This window comes from Eucyclogobius newberryi, unplaced genomic scaffold (genome assembly GCF_026437365.1).
Source record: "Eucyclogobius newberryi isolate DKJ021-1_F unplaced genomic scaffold, fEucNew1.0.hap1 SCAF_3, whole genome shotgun sequence".
Classification (NCBI taxonomy): Eukaryota; Metazoa; Chordata; class Actinopteri; order Gobiiformes; family Gobiidae; genus Eucyclogobius; species Eucyclogobius newberryi.
Genome location: NW_027315945.1, coordinates 33,368,208 through 33,395,871, shown reverse-complemented (window position 1 = coordinate 33,395,871; position 27,664 = coordinate 33,368,208). Strand labels below are relative to the sequence as shown.

At 41.5% G+C, this 27,664-nt stretch overlaps 1 protein-coding gene across 1 annotated transcript in view; it reads left to right on the top strand.

Moving 5' to 3' along the window:
* The first annotated feature begins 2,299 nt into the window (after positions 1 to 2,299).
* Positions 2,300 to 27,664, top strand: part of plekhg6 (pleckstrin homology domain containing, family G (with RhoGef domain) member 6) — a 27,432-nt gene continuing 2,067 nt past the window's right edge. Inside the window, exons 1-14 of the mRNA XM_072461512.1 lie at positions 2,300 to 2,319; positions 9,410 to 9,638; positions 10,523 to 10,651; positions 14,503 to 14,640; positions 14,710 to 14,805; positions 14,874 to 14,924; positions 17,716 to 17,865; positions 18,543 to 18,653; positions 24,268 to 24,417; positions 25,580 to 25,714; positions 25,799 to 25,918; positions 25,982 to 26,114; positions 26,213 to 26,328; positions 26,401 to 27,664. The exon at positions 26,401 to 27,664 is cut by the window's right edge and continues 484 nt beyond it. Coding sequence (XP_072317613.1) covers positions 2,300 to 2,319; positions 9,410 to 9,638; positions 10,523 to 10,651; positions 14,503 to 14,640; positions 14,710 to 14,805; positions 14,874 to 14,924; positions 17,716 to 17,865; positions 18,543 to 18,653; positions 24,268 to 24,417; positions 25,580 to 25,714; positions 25,799 to 25,918; positions 25,982 to 26,114; positions 26,213 to 26,328; positions 26,401 to 27,664 — 2,842 coding nt within the window. The remainder of the gene's footprint in view (positions 2,320 to 9,409; positions 9,639 to 10,522; positions 10,652 to 14,502; positions 14,641 to 14,709; positions 14,806 to 14,873; positions 14,925 to 17,715; positions 17,866 to 18,542; positions 18,654 to 24,267; positions 24,418 to 25,579; positions 25,715 to 25,798; positions 25,919 to 25,981; positions 26,115 to 26,212; positions 26,329 to 26,400) is intronic.

Here is a 27,664-nt window from a genome sequence, read left to right as displayed (position 1 = left end):
TCTAGTCCTGGTTTAGTTTTGGGGTTAGTCCTGGTTTAGTTTTGGGTTAAATCCAGGTTCAGTTCTGGTTTAGTTTTGGGTTTAGGCCTGGTTTAGTTTAGTTTAGTTTTGGGGTTAGTCCTGGTTTAGTTTTGGGTTAAATCCAGGTTCAGTTCTGGTTTAGTTTTGGGTCTAGTCCTGGTTTAGTTTTGGGTTTAGTCCTGGTTTAGTTTTGGGTTTAGTCCTGGTTTAGTTTAGTTTACTTTTGGGTTTAGTCCTGGTTTAGTATTTGGAGTATTACATAACAAATAAAGTTTCCATTGAAAGAAGCAGCAGGAGTACGCGTCGGGTTTGTGGAGATGCCACTGTAATGATGCATGTTCTTCTACATATTCAAGTGCAATAAAAACACACTTTTATTCCTGTCATTCATTTAATTATGTCTGTTTGTGGCTAAACCTTTTGCACTGGTGTTTTTTAATGCACTGCAGTCACATGATCACTTTAGTCCTCTAGGTTTATTTATGTGTTTGTTTGTTTGTTTGTTTGTTTGTTTGTTTGTTTGTTTGTTTGTTTAAATGTCACTGAGAGTCTCCACTTCCCTCTAAATATCATCACTTATTACTTCCTGTTTGTGATCAACAGTCTGAGGGAACAGGATGTGTCACCCTCCTTCACTCCCTGTCTCCTTCCCTCCCTGTCTCCTTCCCTCCCTGTCTCCTTCCCTCCCTGTCTCCTTCACTCCCTGTCTCCTTCCCTCCCTGTCTCCTTCACTCCCTGTCTCCTTCACTCCCTGTCTCCTTCACTCCCTGTCTCTGTCTCCTTCCCTCCCTGTCTCTGTCTCCTTCCCTCCCTGTCTCTGTCTCCTTCCCTCCTTGTCTCCTTCACTCCCTGTCTCCTTCCCTCCCTGTCTCCTTCACCCCCTGTCTCCTTCCCTTCCTGTCTCCTTCACTCCCTGTCTCCTTCCCTCCCTGTCTCCTTCACTCCCTGTCTTCTTCACTCCCTGTCTCCTTCACTCCCTGTCTCTGTCTCCTTCCCTCCCTGTCTCTGTCTCCTTCCCTCCCTGTCTCCTTCCCTCCCTGTCTCCTTCACTCCCTGTCTCCTTCACTCCCTGTCTCCTTCACTCCCTGTCTCTGTCTCCTTCCCTCCCTGTCTCCTTCACCCCCTGTCTCCTTCCCTCCCTGTCTCCTTCACCCCCTGTCTCCTTCCCTACCTGTCTCCTTCACTCCCTGTCTCCTTCCCTCCCTGTCTCCTTCACTCCCTGTCTCCTTCCCTCCCTGTCTCCTTCACTCCCTGTCTCCTTCACTCCCTGTCTCTGTCTCCTTCCCTCCCTGTCTCTGTCTCCTTCCCTCCCTGTCTCCTTCCCTCCTTGTCTCCTTCACTCCCTGTCTCCTTCCCTCCCTGTCTCCTTCACCCCCTGTCTCCTTCCCTTCCTGTCTCCTTCACTCCCTGTCTCCTTCCCTCCCTGTCTCCTTCCCTCCCTGTCTCCTTCACTCCCTGTCTTCTTCACTCCCTGTCTCCTTCACTCCCTGTCTCTGTCTCCTTCCCTCCCTGTCTCTGTCTCCTTCCCTCCCTGTCTCCTTCACCCCCTGTCTCCTTCCCTTCCTGTCTCCTTCACTCCCTGTCTCCTTCCCTCCCTGTCTCCTTCCCTCCCTGTCTCCTTCCCTCCCTGTCTCCTTCACTCCCTGTCTCCTTCACTCCCTGTCTCCTTCACTCCCTGTCTCTGTCTCCTTCCCTCCCTGTCTCCTTCACCCCCTGTCTCCTTCCCTCCCTGTCTCCTTCACCCCCTGTCTCCTTCCCTCCCTGTCTCCTTCACCCCCTGTCTCCTTCCCTACCTGTCTCCTTCACTCCCTGTCTCCTTCCCTCCCTGTCTCCTTCACTCCCTGTCTCCTTCCCTCCCTGTCTCCTTCACTCCCTGTCTCCTTCACTCCCTGTCTCTGTCTCCTTCCCTCCCTGTCTCTGTCTCCTTCCCTCCCTGTCTCCTTCCCTCCTTGTCTCCTTCACTCCCTGTCTCGTTCCCTCCCTGTCTCCTTCATCCCCTGTCTCCTTTCCTTCCTGTCTCCTTCCCTCCTTGTCTCCTTCCCTCTCTCACTTACGTCCTCGGCACTGATTTAGAGCTGATCCGGTTGTTCCGGTCGGGCGGGTTTGTGTGGAGCGCGCGGGGCGAAGGGTGAAAGCGCGGAGAGGGCGGAACCGATCAGGGCGTCCGCGCGCACCGGGAGAGCGCACGGGCCCGCGGCAGGAGCAGGAGCCGCAGCTGGAGCAGGAGCAGGAGCCGCAGAGAGCCAAGAGAAACCAAACATGAGATTGTAAAAACAAAATGGATCCAGCCAAGAACAGGTAAGACACTTTTATAACAGCGCGTTTGGTGAAAGTGTGAAGAAAGTGTGTGTTTCTGTGGTTTGGACACATGGAGCTCTCCTGATGGTGTTTCTAAAACCACTGATTGAGTCACAAGAAAACAAAACTAACAAACTAAGCCTGGTGTGTGTTGGACGAATTCCTCTAAAATCATTACATATTAGATATTTACTTTAATCAGATCGTTTTAGTTATTATTATTTTTTTTATCTAGAGTCATACTTTTATTTAGCCCTATTTATGTTCCAAATTCTCCTAAAATCATAGGGTTAGGGTTAGTATAAGCGTTACTATAATAGAGTGTGTTCGTTTCTAATGAAAGGACTTTGATTGACACAACTCTCGAATATCGACATGTTTTTCTTGACTGATTGTGTCATAATGACTTGCTCATTTTGCCCTGTACTTTAAAACTAAAAAATATTTCAACACAACATCGTCTTAAAATGACTGTGTACACATATATTAATACTTGTTGTTTTGTATATCGCTGCTGAAAGCACTTGTACAGCTGGTTGTTATGTCCTTTTGAAGTTTCACTGTTGACTGGAGAAAACCTGTCCGTGATGAACATAAAAGATGATTGTTGTTTTACATAATGTCATTTGAACATTTGAACATTTGATCACAGACACAGAAGCTTCCTGAGAAAGTGCCACATTCTTGTGTGTAACTTGTATCCAGAGTGTGTCAGGTGATGGTAAAGGATGTGGAACCGCAGATTTAACTGTGTGAAACTCCCCGGATCCTTTAAAGTACTATTACTTTCAGTTGTCAGTAAAGTAAACCTGACTTTGACCTCAGAGTGTGGCTGTGATGGTCAGAGCAGCTGAAGACACATGTACACCAGAATCAAGATCAGAATGACTTTTATTTACCCTGGAGGGGGAGATTCTTTGCGTTATTGACATGCAGCCAACCAGAAGAAGAAAGAGTCACCTTAAACCAGGGGGGTCCAAACTTTTCACCAAGGGCCACAAACAACTTGACAATGTTGAATTTGTTGAATGACAAAGTGAATCATTCGACATTTTGCATTTGATGTAATTGCGATGAGCCTCTACACTTTTAATTAGACCTAGAACATTCATATTAAGTTGACTTGAATTTAGTTTTACTTGTTGTTGTTTGGGCCGACACAGCAGGAAGCTGGAGGGCCAACAAAAATTGGTCTGAGGGCCGCATTTGGCCCCCGGGCCCCTAGTTTGGACATGCCTGCCTCAAATAAAGAATTAAATGTCCGTTCTGACGGTGCTGCTGTGAAGTAGAAGCACTAAGTATCATCCGTATCCGTGGCGACGAGTGAAGCTCTGCGTTTCCTCCACATTTCCTTCAGTCGTGTCTGATTCCATCCATCGTGGAACATGAGTCCCATCATGCACGGCGGTGACAGTATTATCTCTGCATCTCGTGACTTTCCAGGTTTTACTTGACATATCGTGACGAGAATTGGCACCGACTTCAGAAAAAGTGTGTCCTGAAGCGGCAGCAGAGGTCAAAGGTGACGCAGGGAGACGGTCAGACTGGTTTCTGATGACTGGAGGTTACTGGGTGGATTCTGTTTAAGCGCTGATGCCTGTGTGAATGTGACGTGTCGTGTGTCTGGTGCTGACTGCAGGGGGCCCATGGCACGGAGTGGCAGCCTCGCCTCCGTCGAGGCAGCTGTGACTGAATGAACAATGCACCAAATGTGGAGCGATTTCAATTGTCTGGAAAAGCACGACATGATAAGATAAGATAAGATAAGATGATCCTTTATTGTCCACACATGGGGAAATTTCGATGTTACAACGCAGTAGATACAGAGGGAAGGACAGATAACTTATAGGAAGTTTAAAAAAAAAATCACTCCTAATAGAAGAACTCTAATAAACAAAACCAAAAAAACTCTTAATAACAAAACTCCTCTCAAATCTTAATAGGGAATGGAGGGAAAATAAAAAAATAAAAATATAAAAATAAAATAATAATAAAATAAGGTAAATAATAATAAAATAAAATACAGTAAAAATAGCTAGCTTAAGACTAAATAATACTAATACTAATGGTAACCAAACACTCTTATTTACATCAGTTATATACACATGAATAAGGCCTTAATTGCTTGTGAGTACGACAATAATTGCACATGATAATGACAGTATTGCACATGAATATGACGGTATTGCACATGGTTAAGTCAGTATTGCACATGAATATGACGGTATTGCACATGGTTAAGTCAGTATTGCACATGAATATGACGGTATTGCACATGGTTAAGTCAGTATTGCACATGAATATGACGGTATTGCACATGGTTAAGTCAGTATTGCACATGAATATGACGGTATTGCTCATGGTTAAGTCAGTATTGCACATGAGTATGACGGTATTGCACATGGTTAAGTCAGTATTGCACATGAATATGACGGTATTGCTCATGGTTAAGTCAGTATTGCACATGAATATGACGGTATTGCACATGGTTAAGTCAGTATTGCACATGAATATGACGGTATTGCACATGGTTAAGTCAGTATTGCACATGAATATGACGGTATTGCTCATGGTTAAGTCAGTATTGCACATGAATATGACGGTATTGCACATGGTTAAGTCAGTATTGCACATGAATATGACGGTATTGCTCATGGTTAAGTCAGTATTGCACATGAATATGACGGTATTGCACATGGTTAAGTCAGTATTGCACATGAATATGACGGTATTGCTCATGGTTAAGTCAGTATTGCACATGAATATGACGGTATTGCTCATGGTTAAGTCAGTATTGCACATGAATATGACGGTATTGCACATGGTTAAGTCAGTATTGCACATGAATATGACGGTATTGCTCATGGTTAAGTCAGTATTGCACATGAATATGACGGTATTGCACATGGTTAAGTCAGTATTGCACATGAATATGACGGTATTGCTCATGGTTAAGTCAGTATTGCACATGAATATGACGGTATTGCTCATGGTTAAGTCAGTATTGCACATGAATATGACGGTATTGCACATGGTTAAGTCAGTATTGCACATGAATATGACGGTATTGCTCATGGTTAAGTCAGTATTGCACATGAATATGACGGTATTGCACATGGTTAAGTCAGTATTGCACATGAATATGACGGTATTGCACATGGTTAAGTCAGTATTGCACATGAATATGACGGTATTGCTCATGGTTAAGTCAGTATTGCACATGAGTATGACGGTATTGCACATGGTTAAGTCAGTATTGCACATGAATATGACGGTATTGCTCATGGTTAAGTCAGTATTGCACATGAATATGACGGTATTGCACATGGTTAAGTCAGTATTGCACATGAATATGACGGTATTGCACATGGTTAAGTCAGTATTGCACATGAATATGACGGTATTGCTCATGGTTAAGTCAGTATTGCACATGAATATGACGGTATTGCACATGGTTAAGTCAGTATTGCACATGAATATGACGGTATTGCTCATGGTTAAGTCAGTATTGCACATGAATATGACGGTATTGCACATGGTTAAGTCAGTATTGCACATGAATATGACGGTATTGCTCATGGTTAAGTCAGTATTGCACATGAATATGACGGTATTGCTCATGGTTAAGTCAGTATTGCACATGAATATGACGGTATTGCACATGGTTAAGTCAGTATTGCACATGAATATGACGGTATTGCTCATGGTTAAGTCAGTATTGCACATGAATATGACGGTATTGCACATGGTTAAGTCAGTATTGCACATGAATATGACGGTATTGCTCATGGTTAAGTCAGTATTGCACATGAATATGACGGTATTGCTCATGGTTAAGTCAGTATTGCACATGAATATGACGGTATTGCACATGGTTAAGTCAGTATTGCACATGAATATGACGGTATTGCACATGGTTAAGTCAGTATTGCACATGAATATGACGGTATTGCACATGGTTAAGTCAGTATTGCACATGAATATGACGGTATTGCTCATGGTTAAGTCAGTATTGCACATGAATATGACGGTATTGCACATGGTTAAGTCAGTATTGCACATGAATATGACGGTATTGCACATGGTTAAGTCAGTATTGCACATGAATATGACGGTATTGCTCATGGTTAAGTCAGTATTGCACATGAAAATGACGGTATTGCACATGGTTAAGTCATGTATGCATTATTGACACTGTCTCACGTGTTGTAATGCCAAGTTCACGACGTGCTTTCCCTTCCTAAATGTGCTGCGTATCTTGATTGATTGAAGTCGAGTTATTGTAAGTGATTGTTTGGGTTGGAGGGTGTTTTCTGGACGTGGATGTCACTCAACCTCAGAATTCTCTGCAGTTCATTCATTAACTAAGAGACAAACCAGGAACTTATTCAGTTTAACAGAAGTAGTAGTTTCCTGGTTTGAATAGAACACATTTGATGAACTTTATCGTACTGATTTTTTGTTTCCTGCGGGTGGTTGCTTCAAAGAAAACAGGTCTGAGATTTAAAAAAAATGTGTTCCATTATAAGTTCTGAACAAACATTGGACTCAGGGCTGTCGCGGACACACCTTCGCTTCGAGCTCACAAGTCAACCAACGTGAAAACCATTGGAAGAAATGGACGACATGCTTTGAAAAATGTTGTGGTTGTGCATTGATCTTTTAAAGCTACAGTGTGGTTTTGTTGATGTTTTTAAACCTGTAACGCCACAGTTTTCTGTCTGTTCTACCGTCTGGTTAGTTTGTACCCAGTGACCTACAGCCACATTTATTATTATGTTCATTTTAGTCCTGGTTTGGTCCTGGTTTGGTCCTGGTTTGGTCCTGGCTTGGTCTTGGTTTGGTCCTGGTTTGGTCTTGGTCTGGTCTTGGTCTGGTCTTGGTCTGGTCTTGGTTTGGTCCTGGTTAGATCTTGGTCTGGTCTTGGTTTGGTCCTGGTTAGGTCCTGGTTAGATCTTGGTCTGGTCTTGGTTTGGTCCTGGTTAGGTCCTGGTTAGATCTTGGTCTGGTCTTGGTTTGGTCCTGGTTAGATCTTGGTCTGGTCTTGGTTTGGTCCTGGTTAGATCTTGGTCTGGTCTTGGTTTGGTCTGTATTTCGTCTTGGTTAACCCTTACTTAGATCTGGTTTAGCCTGTGCTCGTCAGTGGTGCAGTGGTTAATGTGTGGTTTCTCTCTCGTCGTAGCTTTGAGTGTTTATCGAATGTCTCTACCCTCTCTTTACCCATGTTGTGTAGCAGCTCAGACTCAGAATCAGAAAAGGTTTATTGCCATTGTCAATGAACAGAATTCACAAACAGAGGAACTTGCTTTGGTGATTCGGTGCAACATAAAACAATGAACAATGATAAAACAATCTATAAAGTAAAAATGAAAAACAATTAAAATCTGCTATTGGATAAAAAATTAAAATGTACAGTTTATTTACAGAATTTACAGATGCAGTGCAGAAAGTGAACAGTGCAGTGAGTGATTAAATTATGGGTAAAATGACAGTGTTTAAGAAGTGTTTATGAGTCCAACGGCAGAGGGAAAGAAACTGTTCTTGTGGCGGGAGGTTCTGGTCCTGATGGACCGAAACCTCCTGCCTGAGGGGAGTGGCCTCCTGACTGAGGGGAGTGGCCTCCTGTCTGAGGGGAGTGGCTCATATAATCCGTGTCCAGGGTGAGAAGGGTCGGCTGTGATCCGACCGTCACGTCCCAGAGTCCTGGACACGTACAGGTCCTGCAGAGATGGAAGTCTGCAGTCGATCACCGTCTCAGCAGAGGGCGCTGTAGTCTCTGTTTGTCCCTGGCTGTGGCTCCAGTGTACCACACGGTGATGGAAGAGGTGATGGAGGAGGTGAGGATGGACTCAATGATGGCCGTGTAGAACTGCACCATCATCTCCGCTGTCAGCTTTACTTTCCTCAGCTGCTGCAGGAAGTACATCCTCTGCTGGGCCTTCTTGATGAGGAGCTGATGGTGAGCTCCCACTTGAGGTCCTGGTAATGGTGGTGCAGAGAAAGCGGCGGGAGTCCACGGTGGAGATGGGGGAGTCTGTGATAGTGAGGTGGGGCTGGGGGGCTGTAACTTTCCTGAAGTCCACGGTCATGTCCTGTCCTGTGATAAGCCTGTGGGTCAGCCTGTGTTTTTGTTCATAAGAGTTCTATTAAGAGTGTGTTTTTGAAACTTCCTGTAATCTGTCCTTTCCTCCTGTTTCTACTGCAGTGTAACAACCAAATTTCTCCTTGTGTGACATTAAAGGATTATCTTATCTTAAAAAAATATATATATATATGCTTTAAACACTCTCCTGTTTTTTAATTCTGATTTCATCTTGATTTAGTTCTGTCCCGGTTTAGTCTTGATTTGATTTATTCCTGGTTTTCTTTGGTTTAGTCCTTGTTCTGTTTTGGCTCATTTCTCACCCCTGTCTTACAGGCTTGGTCCTGGTTTAGACCTAGTTTAGTCCTGATTCAAACCGGCTTGAATCCTGGTTCAGTCTTGGTTATGTACATTTGGTCCTGGTTTAGACCTGGTTTAGCCCTGGTTTAGTCCTGCTAAATACATGGTTTAATCCTTGTGTTAAACTTGTTTCAGACTTGGTTTAGTTCTAACCTTGCTCACACCAGATTGACATGTCTCACTCTGAATTGCGTTTGACACATAAATTCTCAAGAGTTAGTGTTTGTTAAAAAAAACACTTGCTGGTCCTGGTTTAGAATTGGTTTAGTATAACATTAACAGAAATGACAAAACAGTTTAAAACCTAAAAGAGAAGAGTGCAGATAAAACACTTTCATATGCACAGCTAAACAAAACTGTTTTTGTTTTTGTTTTTTGCTTGCATTTGAACATTATCAGAGCAGAACCTGTCTCACATCTTCAGGAAGACTAATAATTCTCCATGTTTAGTCCTGACTCCAGGAGGAGGCCGGTCCATGTTTAGATCTAGTGTAGACCTACTTTACACCCGGTTTAGACCTGCTTTAGACCTGTTTTAGAACTGCTTTAGACTCGGCTTAGAGTAGACCTGCTTTAGTCCTGGTTTAGACCTGGTTTAGTTCCAACATTCACAGAACACATAAAAAGCTGAGCTCTTTCCTCCTCCAGCCTCTCCAGAGCTGCTCATCTGAACGGAGCTGTGAATGGCTTTGCTCCGGACGACGCGCCGGATCCGTGGAGCTCGGAGGGAGAGCGGCAGAGGGACGGTGACATGAGGGAGACCACCGGGGACCCGTCACCGACTGCTGCAGAGCCCACCCTCCACCACCGGGGGTCAGAGCCCTTTCTCCACCACCGGGGGTCAGCAGAGAACCACAAGAAGTTCTTCAGCTATCAGGCAAGTATAGAACATGGAACCTTTGGAGGCGGAACCACTGTCCCAGAAACCCTCGTTCTAGAATGTGTTTGTTGGAGATGGACCCACAAAAACACTGTCTTCTTTTGGCTCAAGTTAAGAGTTAAATACATTAGCGCTGTTAAAAGTATTAAAAATCAGACACAAATTTTAAAACGAGCACCGAAACTAATTTGAGCAAATATTGATGATAAAAATATTAAAAACATCACAGTAACAGGATTCAATATTAAGAAATATAATATAATGTACCCTGCGACGAGTTGGCCACTGTCCAGGGTGCTCCCCTCCTAAGGCCCAAAGTCACTGGGATAGGCTCCAGTCACCCGCAACCCCGAAAGGGAACAAGCCCTCAGAGGCAACTGTTGTTGTGATTTTGGGCCTTACAAAAACAAATTGATTTGATGATTTGATTTGACAAGCGGTATAAAATGGATGGATAATCTAATGTAAAAAAATAGTTTTGTTTTGTCTAGTGTCTAAAAATCAAGCAGTTTTAGTATCATTGTGGTATCAATATGGAGTATTGAGCCTATTCTTCAGTATAGAAATTTAGTTACATTTAGATTAAAAATCCTCCAAAAAAGATGCAACTTTTACAACAAATTACATTTTTATCAGATAATATCACACTCCACCTGCTTTAAAATCAGCATCTTACATATTTAAACAAACAACAATCACTTACATTGTAGAAAAATATTAAATTGTAGTCATCTGGACTCTGTTTTTTAGGAAAAAACAATCAATCAATGACTTTTAGATTTGTCTTTTGGCCATTTCCTGTTCATAGATGTCTTTATTTTCTTGATTAAACTCAACACTCGCATATCTAAGCGAAAACGCTGCTTGTTCTGATCCTCCAGCGGCGGACGAAGCAGAAGGTGGTGTCGGCCTTTGCCACCGCGGGCAAAGGGACGTCGGGGGTGGCCAAACCCCGGGCCGCCCTGAGAAGTGTTCTGTTCAATCAGTTCGAGAAGAACGCGGCTCCAGAGGTATTTCCCCGCCACACGCCACACACCACACGCCAAACAGAGCCAGACATGTTCAGAGGCGGGACACGCCCACTCGCACCGCCACAGCCTTCATGGGGCAGTTATTTATACATGACACTCGCATGACGCCCTTATTTCACGTTATATGACTATGGGAGATTCACTGCTTTTATACAAACTTATTACTGTATTTTCGGGACTATAAGACGCATTTATAATCCGGAAAATACGGTATTATTATCTGATAGAGATCGGCTCCTCAAACTTGCGATATATACATCTTACGGCTTAACGTCCTTTCAAATGACAATAATGGTGTCCTTAGAGTTGAATAATGGCACTACTTTCTGAAGCTTTGTGATATAATAATGTTACTTTGTGTGGGTTATAGAAGGTTATAGAAGATATTAATCATAAACCAGGTCAAAGTATCTGCAATGTGACAGTGAAACTGAAAATTCCACTTTATCCGGCCTTTCTTTGTGTTAAACCAGGGGAGGGCAAACTACGGCCCGCCAAGCTTGTCCAAGTAATATATAAAAAAAAAAAAAAAAAGAAAGAGTTAAATAATAGATTCAATAGCCTATATTTGACAGAAAAGTCATATTTTATTTGATAATTAATTTTTGGGATTTTTTTTTTTTCACACCAATGATGGCGGGCCGGCCCTCCGCTACTTGCCTGGATTCGAATATGGCCCTCGGAGGAAAATAATCGCCCACCAATGTGTTAAACTATAGTCTTCTTCTAGTTTTGATGTCACTCAAACTCAACCTTTTGACTTTCTGAACACGATGCGACCTGAACCGCTGCAGGTTATATTCACGTGACAAACTGCTGTCAGGCGTCTTTATTTATAGAGAACACGTCACTCCAAACGGCAACTGGAAGTAAAGAAACTAAAAGGTTGCCAGCGTCTTCCTGTCAAACCTGTTTTGAAGGACTTTTATGTCATGTTTTGTCTAATATTGTTAATTGCTTTGGCAACGGTCGATCATCATTTTTATCCTTCAGACCCACGTGGAAGGCCGTAGCTGCCCTGGGGCTGACTGCAGGGTGTGAGGGTTAAGAGAGAGTTAAGCCTTTTATATATGATTTATTTTTGTGTGTTTTGTGTGGCTTTTATTGTTCTATTGTTTTATGTTTGTCTGTATAACACTTGTTTAGCTCTGGTGGTTTTTAAATGTACTGTATATATAAAATGTAGATTATATACGTTTTGGCGAATGGACAAAATAACCCGGAATCGGACAATATTTGACAAAACGCTGAAAGGAAACGCCTAAAGCTCAGTTTTAAAACACTTTAGTGCAAAGAGGGCAGGGAAAACATCGTGATTACACTGCTCGATTATGAGTTCGTAGTAAAACGGAGATGTGGATGTCTCTTTTCCTTTTGTAGAGCAGTTTGTCGTCATTTAAAGTCATATATCTTTTTTATTATGGAAAGATTAAAATTGGCCTCACATTTTGGCTTAAAATATCGTCCATCGGTCTTTGTGGGTTCTAAAATATCAGCATCAGCCATAAAATAACCCCATATAATACCCTAAAGACCCAACGACCCGAGCTACAGCCCCACGTCTATAATACTTTACACGTCTATAATACTTTACACGTCTATAATACTTTACACGTATTACTTTACACGTCTATAATACTTTACATGTCTATAATACTTTACACGTCTATAATACTTTACATGTTTACAATACTTTACACGTCTATAATACTTTACACGTTTATAATACTTTACACGTCTATAATACTTTACACGTCTATAATACTTTACATGTCTATAATACTTTACACGTCTATAATACTTTACATGTTTACAATACTTTACACGTCTATAATACTTTACACGTCTATAATACTTTACACGTATTACTTTACACGTCTATAATATTTTACATGTCTATAATACTTTACACGTCTATAATACTTTACATGTTTACAATACTTTACACGTCTATAATACTTTACACGTTTATAATACTTTACACGTCTATAATACTTTACACGTCTATAATACTTTACATGTCTATAATACTTTACACGTCTATAATACTTTACATGTTTACAATACTTTACACGTCTATAATACTTTACACGTCTATAATACTTTACACGTCTATAATACTTTACATGTTTACAATACTTTACACATTTATAATACTTTACACGTCTATAATACTTTACACGTCTATAATACTTTACATGTTTACAATACTTTACACGTTTATAATACTTTACACGTCTAAAATACTTTACACGTCTATAATACTTTACACGTCTATAATACTTTACACGTTTACAATACTTTACACGTTTATAATACTTTACACGTCTATAATACTTTACATGTCTATAATACTTTACACGTCTATAATACTTTACATGTTTACAATACTTTACACGTCTATAATACTTTACATGTTTACAATACTTTACACGTCTATAATACTTTACACGTCTATAATACTTTACATGTCTATAATACTTTACACGTCTATAATACTTTACATGTCTATAATACTTTACACGTCTATAATACTTTACACGTTTATAATACTTTACACGTCTATAATACTTTACACGTCTATAATACTTTACATGTCTATAATACTTTACACGTCTATAATACTTTACACGTCTATAATACTTTACACGTCTATAATACTTTACATGTCTATAATACTTTACACGTCTATAATACTTTACACGTTTACAATACTTTACACGTCTATAATACTTTACACGTCTATAATACTTTACATGTCTATAATACTTTACACGTCTATAATACTTTACATGTTAATACTTTACACGTCTATAATACTTTACATGTTTACAATACTTTACACGTTTATAATACTTTACACGTCTATAATACTTTACACGTCTATAATACTTTACATGTTTACAATACTTTTCACGTTTATAATACTTTACACGTCTATAATACTTTACACGTCTATAATACTTTACACGTCTATAATACTTTACACGTTTACAATACTTTACACGTTTATAATACTTTACACGTCTATAATACTTTACATGTCTATAATACTTTACACGTCTATAATACTTTACATGTTTACAATACTTTACACGTCTATAATACTTTACATGTTTACAATACTTTACACGTCTATAATACTTTACACGTCTATAATACTTTACACGTCTATAATACTTTACACGTCTATAATACTTTACATGTCTATAATACTTTACACGTCTATAATACTTTACACGTTTATAATACTTTACACGTCTATAATACTTTACACGTCTATAATACTTTACATGTCTATAATACTTTACACGTCTATAATACTTTACACGTCTATAATACTTTACACGTTTATAATACTTTACATGTTTACAATACTTTACACGTCTATAATACTTTACACGTCTATAATACTTTACACGTTTATAATACTTTACACGTCTATAATACTTTACATGTTTACAATACTTTACACGTCTATAATACTTTACACGTCTATAATACTTTACACGTCTATAATACTTTACATGTTTACAATACTTTACACGTCTATAATACTTTACACGTCTATAATACTTTACACGTCTATAATACTTTACACGTTTATAATACTTTACATGTTTATAATCCTTTACACGTCTATAATACTTTACATGTCTATAATACTTTACACGTTTATAATCCTTTACACGTCTATAATACTTTATACGTCTATAATACTTTACAATACTTTACACGTCTATAATACTTTACACGTCTATAATCCTTTACACGTCTATAATACTTTACACATTTACAATACTTTATGTTTTTATGATACTTTTCTCCAGGCGCACGGTCAGCTGGACCTGCTGAAGCACACCCTGGAGGCCTTCACTGTCCCCGTGAGCATCAGATGGAGCTGGGCCGAGGAGAACCACGGCACGTCCCTGGAGAGCAGTTGGACCGACCTCGTGCACTCACACTCGGTAAGTCTCGACCGGCCCCGGCGCCCACCAACCAGAGGGTCTCACCGCCGTTCCACGTTTTTTGTTTAGCAAATGACGAAGGTGCAGAGGAACCAACAGGACACGCTGTGGGAGTTTTTGTACACGGAGCTCATCTACATAAACAAGCTGTTGGTCATCAGAGAGGTGAGACATCCTTTACTGTCTTTCCTCTGACCCCTGACCTCTGACCTTCCTCTGTCTTTACTCCGCAGCTGGTTCTGGAGTCTCTTCAACATCTGCACAAACTTGGATTTCTCTTGGAGGTCAGTGGTGCGGATTAGTGCTGTCGCTGTGCGAAAATGTCATACTTACACACAAAAAACAGTACCGTATTTTATGGACTATTAGTTGCATCTTTTTTCATAGTTTTGGCCGGGGTGCGACTTATACTCTAATAATAATAATAATAATAACTTTTATTTATATAGCGCTTTTCAGTGACCCAAAGACGCTGAACATAATAAAAAAGGGGGGGGTATTTACAGACAGGGGGGACAACACGTACAGAACACATTAATATACAGATAAAATGAACAAGACAGAAGAAGTAGAGAGAAAAAGATGGGGATGTAACAGGGGGTAGAAGAGTAGGCAATGGGGTAGAGGAGGCTAGGGGTAGGGGAGGTCATAGGCTTGGGTGAAGAGGTATGTTTTTAGGCGGGATTTGAATGTTGTGAGTGAGGGAGAGTGGCGGACAGGTTGGGGGAGGGAGTTCCAGAGTCGGGGTGCTGTTCGGGAGAATGCTCTGTCGCCAAAAGTTTTGAGTCGGGATGTTGGTGCAGTCAGGGTGAGAGAGGAGGAGGATCGGAGAGCTCGGGTGGGGCGGTGGGGGATGAGGAGGTCAGACAGGTAGGGGGGGGCAAGGTGGTGAAGAGCTTTGAAGGTGAGGAGGAGTATTTTAAAGTTTATGCGCTGCTTGATGGGGAGCCAGTGGAGAGAGCGGAGAACGGGAGTGATGTGTTCACGGGACCGGGTGTGGGTGAGGAGGCGGGCAGCGGAGTTTTGGACCATTTGGAGTTTGTGGAGGGAATGGGAGGAGATGCCAGTGAGGAGGGAGTTGCAGTAGTCGAGGCGGGAGGAGATGAAGGCATGGATGAGGGATTCAGCAGCGGGGAGGGTGAGGCAGTGTCGGATTTTGGCGATGCGGCGGAGGTGGAAGTATGAGGTCTTGACGATGTGGCTGACATGGGGAGTGAAGGAGAGGGTGGGGTCCATGATGACACCGAGATTGCGTACCAGGGTAGAGGGGGTGATGGTCGAGGTGTCGATGCTGAGTGAAAAGGGACCAGTTTTATTGAGAGTGGATTTGGTGCCAATGAGGAGGAGCTCTGTTTTGTCACTGTTCAGTTTGAGGAAGTTGAGAGTGAGCCATGATTTTATTGTAGAGATGCAGGTTTGGATGTGGCTCTAGTCTAGAGCGACTTATATGTGATATTATTCGTTATTTTCACACTGACAACCACAAGAGGGCGCTCTCGGCTCTAAGCGATGCAGAAGAAGAATCTACACTTCCTCTTCCTCTGGAGTTTGTGGAGTTGTTTAGAAGTGACACAGAGGAAGAAGAATTCAATGGATTTAGTGATTTGGGGTAAAACTGATGCTTTGCTAAACTTGTTAGCATGTTCTTTATGCTATAGTTATCTGAATAACTGTTCATATGTTACGTCAACATACCAGACACTTACCACAGTTCTGTCTGTGCCTCATGTAGCTGAAGGTGTTAGCGTTAGCATACGTCATGTAGCTGAAGGTGTTAGCGTTAGCATACGTCATGTAGCTGAAGGTGTTAGCGTTAGCATACGTCATGTAGCTGAAGGTGTTAGCGTTAGCATACGTACACCTATTCACCATGTTCTCTCATCTGTTATTTTAAACTGCATTTCAAGATGAATTGTCTGTTCTTGGTCTTGGATTTTTTCAAATAAATATCCCCCAAAAATGCGACTTATACTCCAGTGCGACTTATATATGTTTTTTTCTTCTCTATCATGCGTTTCTTGGCTGGTACGGCTTATACTCCGTATACATTGTGTCACGGGGCGAGACACATCACTGATCTTGGTGATGAGCAATAATAATATGAATGCACATTTCTTGCATCATTCCTTCACTGCACAGACACACTCAATGGCGGCGAGATGCTAATATTCAGGAGTTTCATCGTCCGGTTAAATGCTATAAAAACATAGTAAAAGTCCCAAAGCTCTCGATCAGTCTGCGTTCCAACCCTCACTTATGTCATGAGCTTTGAGTAACGACAGAAAGGACAAGATGGAAATGAGGCTGATGAGGAGCACAGTCACACGGGAGGAGCTCGGAGTACAGCTGCTGCTCCCCCACATAGAGCTGTGTAATCACTGTAATCAATCAAACCATTTGCAATCCATCGGACTGTTTTTTGACATTCTATTTTCTACCTTTTCAATATGAACAGTTTCTGGAGGAAGAAACAAGTGAGGTCAATTTTGTTTTTATTTTCTAAATGTCTTTTAAGCGTGTAATGTTTAAATGTTTGTGTGCAGTTATGGCTTTACTTTGCCCCAGGTCACCCTTTACAAAGAGGTTTGGAAAAATAAATAAATATAGATAAAAATAAAAATAATAATAATAAAATAAATAAATAAAATAAATTTAAAAAATAAAAAATAAATAAATAAAATAAATAAATGAATTGAATAAATTAAATAAATTAAATGCAATTAAAATGTTATACCTAGTTCAATAGAGGTTAATCATTCATTTATTTTTAACTCCGCCTTTGTTTAGATTAAAAGAAAATATGCCACAAAACTGCAGAAATAGAAAATTCCACTGCGTATTTTTTGACCAGCTCTTTAGTCAAAAGTGTCAGTGACATGTTCAGTATTATAATTTGACCACAGAAACAATGATCTCTCTCCTCTGCAAACACACGGGTGGTACAAGAACATCCGCTGCACAAACCAGAACAACAAGTGGAAATTATGGCTCTGAACTCTTTTCCACTGAGACGGTGGAAAGTGTCTGTCAGTGAAGACGTGTTGTGATCATGTTTGTTTGTTTCTTGTTTTGTAGGTGACCGCTCAGCTCCTCTTCTCAAACCTGCCGTCCATCATCACGGCTCATCAGCTGTTCTGGCAGGACGTCCTGTTCCCCATGTTACAGGAAGTGCGCAGGACAGGCACGCCCTTTGACCCCATGAGGTTAGAGGCCGGCTGTCTGCAGGTATCTACTGATTCTAGTGTTCTGCAAGAGTCTGACAGATACTTTCTCTTTGACTCATCCTCTGCATGAATATCTCAAGTATCCCGGTAACATTATTCAGACGATATTGTGACAATTCAACAGAAAGGTGTTAAACATGTCTTTAAACATATTAAATCCTCAAACAAATGTAAATTATACTTGACAACCTTTTTTTCTAACTCTAACCCTAATCCTAACCCATTTTTATTTGTATTCAGTTCTTTTTGTAGCATTTTTCACTGCTTGATATTCAAATGTTGTAGATTTTAAAAACAACTTTCATGATACAATCTACATTTTATCTTATTTGGGATTTATAAAACTGAATATTGGATTACACAAAGTATACTTCTACCAAATTTATTGTTGGAAAAAACAAATGTTTCGAATCTCATCTGAGAGTCATTCTCAATCTGCAAATCAAGACCGGGAACTCAAATATCTATCCTACTCTGAGTAGGCCCTGCCCACCGGGCATAAAGGGTGGTTTTTTTTTTCTTCACTTGAAACGAACCCTCTTTGTTTCCTATCAGGCCTTTAATGGGCTATCCGCCTCCTATTATACCTGGCTCACTCTCTCCATCCTCCTTGATTAGCATCCGAATGCCCAGAAGGTTGAATCTATTTTAATTGTATGTATTTTTTTCTCACTGCAGTTCCGTAAGCGTTTTGCGTCGTATAAGCACTACTGCTGGGAAGAAGAGAGCACTCAGGATTTTGCACGTCGACTACAGGAAAGCAGCCCGCACTTCCACGCTTATGTTCAGGTAAACATCTACACACTTATGTTAGGGTAAACATCTACACACTTATGTTCAGGTAAACATCTACACACTTATGTTCAGGTAAACATCTACACACTTATGTTCAGGTAAACATCTACACACTTATGTTCAGGTAAACATCTACACACTTATGTTCAGATGACATCTACACACTTATGTTCAGGTAAACATCTACACACTTATGTTCAGGTAAACATCTACACACTTATGTTCAGGTAAACATCTACACACTTATGTTCAGGTAAACATCTACACACTTATGTTCAGGTAAACATCTACACACTTATGTTCAGATGACATCTACACACTTATGTTCAGGTGACATCTACACACTTATGTTCAGGTGACATCTACACACTTATGTTCAGGTGACATCTACACACTTATGTTCAGGTGACATCTACACACTTATGTTCAGGTGACATCTACACACTTATGTTCAGGTGACATCTACACACTTATGTTCAGGTGACATCTACACACTTATGTTCAGATGACATCTACACACTTATGTTCAGGTGACATCTACACACTTATGTTCAGGTGACATCTACACACTTATGTTCAGGTGACATCTACACACTTATGTTCAGGTGACATCTACACACTTATGTTCAGGTGACATCTACACACTTATGTTCAGGTGACATCTACACACTTATGTTCAGGTGACATCTACACACTTATGTTCAGGTGACATCTACACACTTATGTTCAGGTGACATCTACACACTTATGTTCAGGTGACATCTACACACTTATGTTCAGGTGACATCTACACACTTATGTTCAGGTGACATCTACACACTTATGTTCAGGTGACATCTACACACTTATGTTCAGGTGACATCTACACACTTATGTTCAGATGACATCTACACACTTATGTTCAGATGACATCTACACACTTATGTTCAGATGACATCTACACACTTATGTTCAGGTGACATCTACACACTTATGTTCAGGTGACATCTACACACTTATGTTCAGATGACATCTACACACTTATGTTCAGGTGACATCTACACACTTATGTTCAGATGACATCTACACACTTATGTTCAGGTGACATCTACACACTTATGTTCAGGTGACATCTACACACTTATGTTCAGGTGACATCTACACACTTATGTTCAGATGACATCTACACACTTATGTTCAGGTGACATCTACACACTTATGTTCAGGTGACATCTACACACTTATGTTCAGGTGACATCTACACACTTATGTTCAGGTGACATCTACACACTTATGTTCAGATGACATCTACACACTTATGTTCAGGTGACATCTACACACTTATGTTCAGATGACATCTACACACTTATGTTCAGGTGACATCTACACACTTATGTTCAGATGACATCTACACACTTATGTTCAGATGACATCTACACACTTATGTTCAGGTGACATCTACACACTTATGTTCAGGTGACATCTACACACTTATGTTCAGGTGACATCTACACACTTATGTTCAGATGACATCTACACACTTATGTTCAGATGACATCTACACACTTATGTTCAGGTGACATCTACACACTTATGTTCAGGTGACATCTACACACTTATGTTCAGGTGACATCTACACACTTATGTTCAGGTGACATCTACACACTTATGTTCAGGTGACATCTACACACTTATGTTCAGGTGACATCTACACACTTATGTTCAGGTGACATCTACACACTTATGTTCAGATGACATCTACACACTTATGTTCAGGTGACATCTACACACTTATGTTCAGGTGACATCTACACACTTATGTTCAGGTGACATCTACACACTTATGTTCAGGTGACATCTACACACTTATGTTCAGGTGACATCTACACACTTATGTTCAGGTGACATCTACACACTTATGTTCAGGTGACATCTACACACTTATGTTCAGGTGACATCTACACACTTATGTTCAGATGACATCTACACACTTATGTTCAGGTGACATCTACACACTTATGTTCAGATGACATCTACACACTTATGTTCAGGTGACATCTACACACTTATGTTCAGATGACATCTACACACTTATGTTCAGGTGACATCTACACACTTATGTTCAGGTGACATCTACACACTTATGTTCAGGTGACATCTACACACTTATGTTCAGGTGACATCTACACACTTATGTTCAGGTGACATCTACACACTTATGTTCAGGTGACATCTACACACTTATGTTCAGATGACATCTACACACTTATGTTCAGGTGACATCTACACACTTATGTTCAGGTGACATCTACACACTTATGTTCAGGTGACATCTACACACTTATGTTCAGGTGACATCTACACACTTATGTTCAGGTGACATCTACACACTTATGTTCAGGTGACATCTACACACTTATGTTCAGATGACATCTACACACTTATGTTCAGGTGACATCTACACACTTATGTTCAGATGACATCTACACACTTATGTTCAGGTGACATCTACACACTTATGTTCAGGTGACATCTACACACTTATGTTCAGGTGACATCTACACACTTATGTTCAGGTGACATCTACACACTTATGTTCAGGTGACATCTACACACTTATGTTCAGATGACATCTACACACTTATGTTCAGATGACATCTACACACTTATGTTCAGGTGACATCTACACACTTATGTTCAGGTGACATCTACACACTTATGTTCAGGTGACATCTACACACTTATGTTCAGATGACATCTACACACTTATGTTCAGATGACATCTACACACTTATGTTCAGATGACATCTACACACTTATGTTCAGGTGACATCTACACACTTATGTTCAGGTGACATCTACACACTTATGTTCAGATGACATCTACACACTTATGTTCAGATGACATCTACACACTTATGTTCAGGTGACATCTACACACTTATGTTCAGGTGACATCTACACACTTATGTTCAGATGACATCTACACACTTATGTTCAGGTGACATCTACACACTTATGTTCAGGTGACATCTACACACTTATGTTCAGGTGACATCTACACACTTATGTTCAGGTGACATCTACACACTTATGTTCAGATGACATCTACACACTTATGTTCAGGTGACATCTACACACTTATGTTCAGGTGACATCTACACACTTATGTTCAGGTGACATCTACACACTTATGTTCAGGTGACATCTACACACTTATGTTCAGATGACATATACACACTTATGTTCAGGTGACATCTACACACTTATGTTCAGGTGACATCTACACACTTATGTTCAGGTGACATCTACACACTTATGTTCAGATGACATATACACACTTATGTTCAGGTGACATCTACACACTTATGTTCAGGTGACATCTACACACTTATGTTCAGATGACATCTACACACTTATGTTCAGGTGACATCTACACACTTATGTTCAGATGACATCTACACACTTATGTTCAGGTGACATCTACACACTTATGTTCAGATGACATATACACACTTATGTTCAGGTGACATCTACACACTTATGTTCAGGTGACATCTACACACTTATGTTCAGGTAAACATCTACACACTTATGTTCAGGTGACATCTACACACTTATGTTCAGGTGACATCTACACACTTATGTTCAGGTGACATCTACACACTTATGTTCAGGTGACATCTACACACTTATGTTCAGGTGACATCTACACACTTATGTTCAGGTGACATCTACACACTTATGTTCAGGTGACATCTACACACTTATGTTCAGGTGACATCTACACACTTATGTTCAGGTGACATCTACACACTTATGTTCAGATGACATCTACACACTTATGTTCAGGTGACATCTACACACTTATGTTCAGGTGACATCTACACACTTATGTTCAGATGACATCTACACACTTATGTTCAGGTGACATCTACACACTTATGTTCAGGTGACATCTACACACTTATGTTCAGATGACATCTACACACTTATGTTCAGGTGACATCTACACACTTATGTTCAGGTGACATCTACACACTTATGTTCAGGTGACATCTACACACTTATGTTCAGGTGACATCTACACACTTATGTTCAGGTGACATCTACACACTTATGTTCAGATGACATCTACACACTTATGTTCAGGTGACATCTACACACTTATGTTCAGATGACATATACACACTTATGTTCAGGTGACATCTACACACTTATGTTCAGATGACATCTACACACTTATGTTCAGGTGACATCTACACACTTATGTTCAGGTGACATCTACACACTTATGTTCAGGTGACATCTACACACTTATGTTCAGGTGACATCTACACACTTATGTTCAGGTGACATCTACACACTTATGTTCAGGTGACATCTACACACTTATGTTCAGGTGACATCTACACACTTATGTTCAGATGACATCTACACACTTATGTTCAGGTGACATCTACACACTTATGTTCAGATGACATATACACACTTATGTTCAGGTGACATCTACACACTTATGTTCAGATGACATATACACACTTATGTTCAGGTGACATCTACACACTTATGTTCAGATGACATCTACACACTTATGTTCAGGTGACATCTACACACTTATGTTCAGGTGACATCTACACACTTATGTTCAGGTGACATCTACACACTTATGTTCAGATGACATCTACACACTTATGTTCAGGTGACATCTACACACTTATGTTCAGATGACATCTACACACTTATGTTCAGGTGACATCTACACACTTATGTTCAGGTGACATCTACACACTTATGTTCAGGTGACATCTACACACTTATGTTCAGGTGACATCTACACACTTATGTTCAGGTGACATCTACACACTTATGTTCAGATGACATCTACACACTTATGTTCAGGTGACATCTACACACTTATGTTCAGGTGACATCTACACACTTATGTTCAGATGACATCTACACACTTATGTTCAGATGACATCTACACACTTATGTTCAGGTGACATCTACACACTTATGTTCAGATGACATCTACACACTTATGTTCAGGTGACATCTACACACTTATGTTCAGGTGACATCTACACACTTATGTTCAGATGACATCTACACACTTATGTTCAGATGACATCTACACACTTATGTTCAGGTGACATCTACACACTTATGTTCAGGTAAACATCTACACACTTATGTTCAGGTGACATCTACACACTTATGTTCAGGTGACATCTACACACTTATGTTCAGGTAAACATCTACACACTTATGTTCAGGTAAACATCTACACACTTATGTTCAGATGACATCTACACACTTATGTTCAGGTGACATCTACACACTTATGTTCAGGTAAACATCTACACACTTATGTTCAGGTGACATCTACACACTTATGTTCAGGTGACATCTACACACTTATGTTCAGGTGACATCTACACACTTATGTTCAGGTAAACATCTACACACTTATGTTCAGGTAAACATCTACACACTTATGTTCATATAATAATAATTGCTGACTAAAATAACCGTTAGTTTGATCCTTTCTCATGAGATAATTGTGATGATAAATTGGGGCTGTATTAATCTGTTGTTGTTGTTGTTGTTGTCGTCGCGGCTGCAGTGGGTGGAGTCTCACCCTCGGGCCGAGCGGATGCGTCTCGGGGACATGCAGGCCAAACCCCACCAGAGGATCACGAAGTACCCGCTCCTGCTCGGGGCCATCCTGAAGAACACCTCACACTCCGGAGTGCAGCAGGCGCTCAGAGACATGGTAAGCACCTTTTACTATGTTTGTGCTTTTTACTCCACATCTGCGCATCAATTCAGATGTTTTTGTGCGTTTCTCCTCTACTTGAATTATACAAATGCATTTACCTGAGCATTTCAAGTATTTATGTCAAGGCTCTAGACTTTTAAGAACACGTTTGTCATTTTTCTGTTGTTCTTCTGGCTCCACACTGAGCTCCCTGGTCACATGGTGCTGACCGGGTTTACGGAGCTTTGTGGACGTATGCTTGAGTTTGGATGTCCAGCGTTTTGGGACACCTAGTGGTTCTGAGGGCTCATGCATGATCAGATTTTTACATTAAAGTTCATTTGTAGAGCACAATTCATACACAAAGTAATTCCAAGTGCTTTACAGAACAGGAAAATATGGTTTAAAATCACAGTACGAACAGACGAACCATAAATACTCATTATGAAATCGCCCTTTAAAAGAGAAGAGTGCAGATAAAACACTTTCAGAACTGTTTTTAGTCTAGATTTGACTTCAGGCTTCAGGAAGACTGTTCCAGATTTTAGCTTGCCTGACCCGCCAGCCCCGCCCACATTCTGTTCGAATGCGTCTCGGTCTGGAATCGGACCATTGGAGGGCGTCAAAAAAAACTTTCCAGCATTTACCGCTCCAACCATCGCCGCTAATTTGTGTCACGTGTCTCTCAAATGCAGAAGACTTTGTGTCACGTGTCTCTCAAATGCAGAAGACTTTGTGTCACGTGTCTCTCAAATGCGGAAGACATCTCTCAAATATTTTCGGAACAATCAGAACAAAATATATAACTTAATTTACCTCAGATTTACAGAGTTTAGTGCGTCGCTTGTTGACTCAGCAGAAGTTGGCAACGTTTCTTAGTCTGTGTTATTTTTATCCTTTCCTCGTAATCCGCCATGTTTGTTTAGACACGAACGGACAATGCGTTTGTCTGATTGGTTAATCCGCCTGTCAATCACTCCCTTTGGAAATTGGCGCGACTGGGCTGGATCCCAGACCCTCAGGTTTTGTAAAGCAGTCTGTCAAAACGTGTTGGGAACGTCTGGTCAGGCAAGATTTTAGCTGCATCAAACTGAAACTCCATGTACTCCATGTTCAGTCCTGACTTTGGCGCTAGGCCGGAGTCTTTTACCATGTTACTATGACGTTGTGCTTCCAGTTGTCCAGTGTGGTCCGTTTTCTGGAAAGCATCAATGACTACATGAGGTTTAAGGACGAGGAGCTGGCTCTGTCCATCTCCGCTGAGCGAGTGGAGGGCTACGAAGTGGACGGAATTAATGAAGAAATCGACAGGGTAAAGCAGTTTGAACAAATGAACGACAATGGTCCGTAGATCATGAGTAAACGGCAAACGTTGTAAACCGGTGTCACTTTTCAGCTTGTGAGGGAGGTGAGCACGTTCGACCTCACGTGTCCCGTCAGTGGCGTGGGTCCTGAGGTGATCAGGAAACTGCTGCTGGAGGAGAACCTCAAGATCCGGGGCCGGAAGGACAACAAAGTAAGAGACCGATCGGAGCCTTACTCCGGGGAAAGAACTTGACGTTTCTCTCGCACGTTTCAGATGGAGGTTGTGGCTCTTCTGTTTTCGGATGTGCTGCTCATGACTAAGGCCCAGAAGAAAGGGGAGCGTCTGAAGGTGATCCGCCCTCCTCTGGCCCTGGACAAAACACACTGTTTCGCACTCAAAGACGGCTGTGAGTCCAGATAAACGACCACGTGTTTGTGTTACAGATGACCACTGATATTGTGTTGTGTAGAACAGACTGACTCCCGTTCTCTCTCGTTTGTGCAGGTTCCTTTGTCCTGGTGGAAGTCGGGGAGCTGCAAAGTGTGATGAACGTCTCCATCTTTGTGACAGCCACCGCCCACAGCTGCTCCACCTGGGTCTCCACCATCCAACAGGCAAAGGTAGGCCACAACCTGGACTCTCTCGCTCTGTGTGAATCTGCATCCGGGACTGATCGCACGTTTCTTCATCAGGAAACTCTGAGGGAGATGCGAGACAAGGAGAGCAGCAGGCAGCTGGACACGTGGAGGCTGCTGCTGGAATCCAAGTCTCAGAGTGAAGTCAACGAGGACGAAGCTGAGGAGACAGAAGCTCCTCTGACCGCTCCGTCTGAGGATGGTGCATTTGAAGAGACACTCCAGGAAATCACTGAACCTAAAGTGAACGGTCCTCAAGCGCCTCATGTAGGGAACGGTCCTCATGCAGCTCATGTAGGGAACGGTCCTCATGCAGCTCATGTAGGGAACGGTCCTCATGCAGCTCATGTAGGGAACGGTCCTCATGCAGCTCATGTAGGGAACGGTCCTCATGCAGCTCATGTAGGGAACGGTCCTCATGCAGCTCATGTAGGGAACGGTCCTCATGCAGCTCATGTAGGGAACGGTCCTCATGCAGCTCATGTAGGGAACGGTCCTCATGCAGCTCATGTAGGGAACGGTCCTCATGCAGCTCATGTAGGGAACGGTCCTCATGCAGCTCATGTAGGGAACGGTCCTCAAGTGCCTCAGTCTCCTCAGGGAGTCAATGGTCCGCAGTCTTTGGACTACACTGTGTTTAATGGAGGAAAGCCTTTGCTGTTGCCCCCTCGCCTTCCCCGAGACCTTCGCCCTATTTCAAAACGTACGTCGTTACCTCCTCAGCTGCCGGTGGTTCCAGGTACAGAATTCGAGTTCATTGAAATGAGAGTGAGAAGTCCATGGTTCAGGACGACCAGTGAGAGCAACATGGTGGAGTCTTCTTGTGGTGCAGAGAGTCGGGGCATGAACGGCAAAAAGGTGCTGTCGTCTCCTGATCTGAAGCAACATTTCATCTTCAACACAAACTCAACACAAACTCACAACACGCAAAGACGCAGTGCGCTGCCTGGAGAGTATCCAGAGGTCGACTATCCAATAATCAAACACAACACGTTACCAAGAACCTCTGATATGAACCTAGTGACACAGTGGCCAGTGAGTGAGGTCCTGCCCACAAGGAGGACCTCAGACTCGCCTGTCATTAACAGCAACAGCTTATCGAACATTACGGACCCCTCAGAGTCCAAGGGCTTCCCCATAGACCTCCGGTCCCCTCATCTGAGGAGGAGGAGGCCCCTGAGCACCTCTCATCTGGCTCAGCCCCCAACGGTAAGGGCTGCAGACAGCTGGTCTGTGTCCAACAACTCCTCTTCAGACTCAGACAGCAGTGTGGCATCAAAGAGGAACTCTGTTCCCTCTGATAAGAACTCTTTTCGGGTCC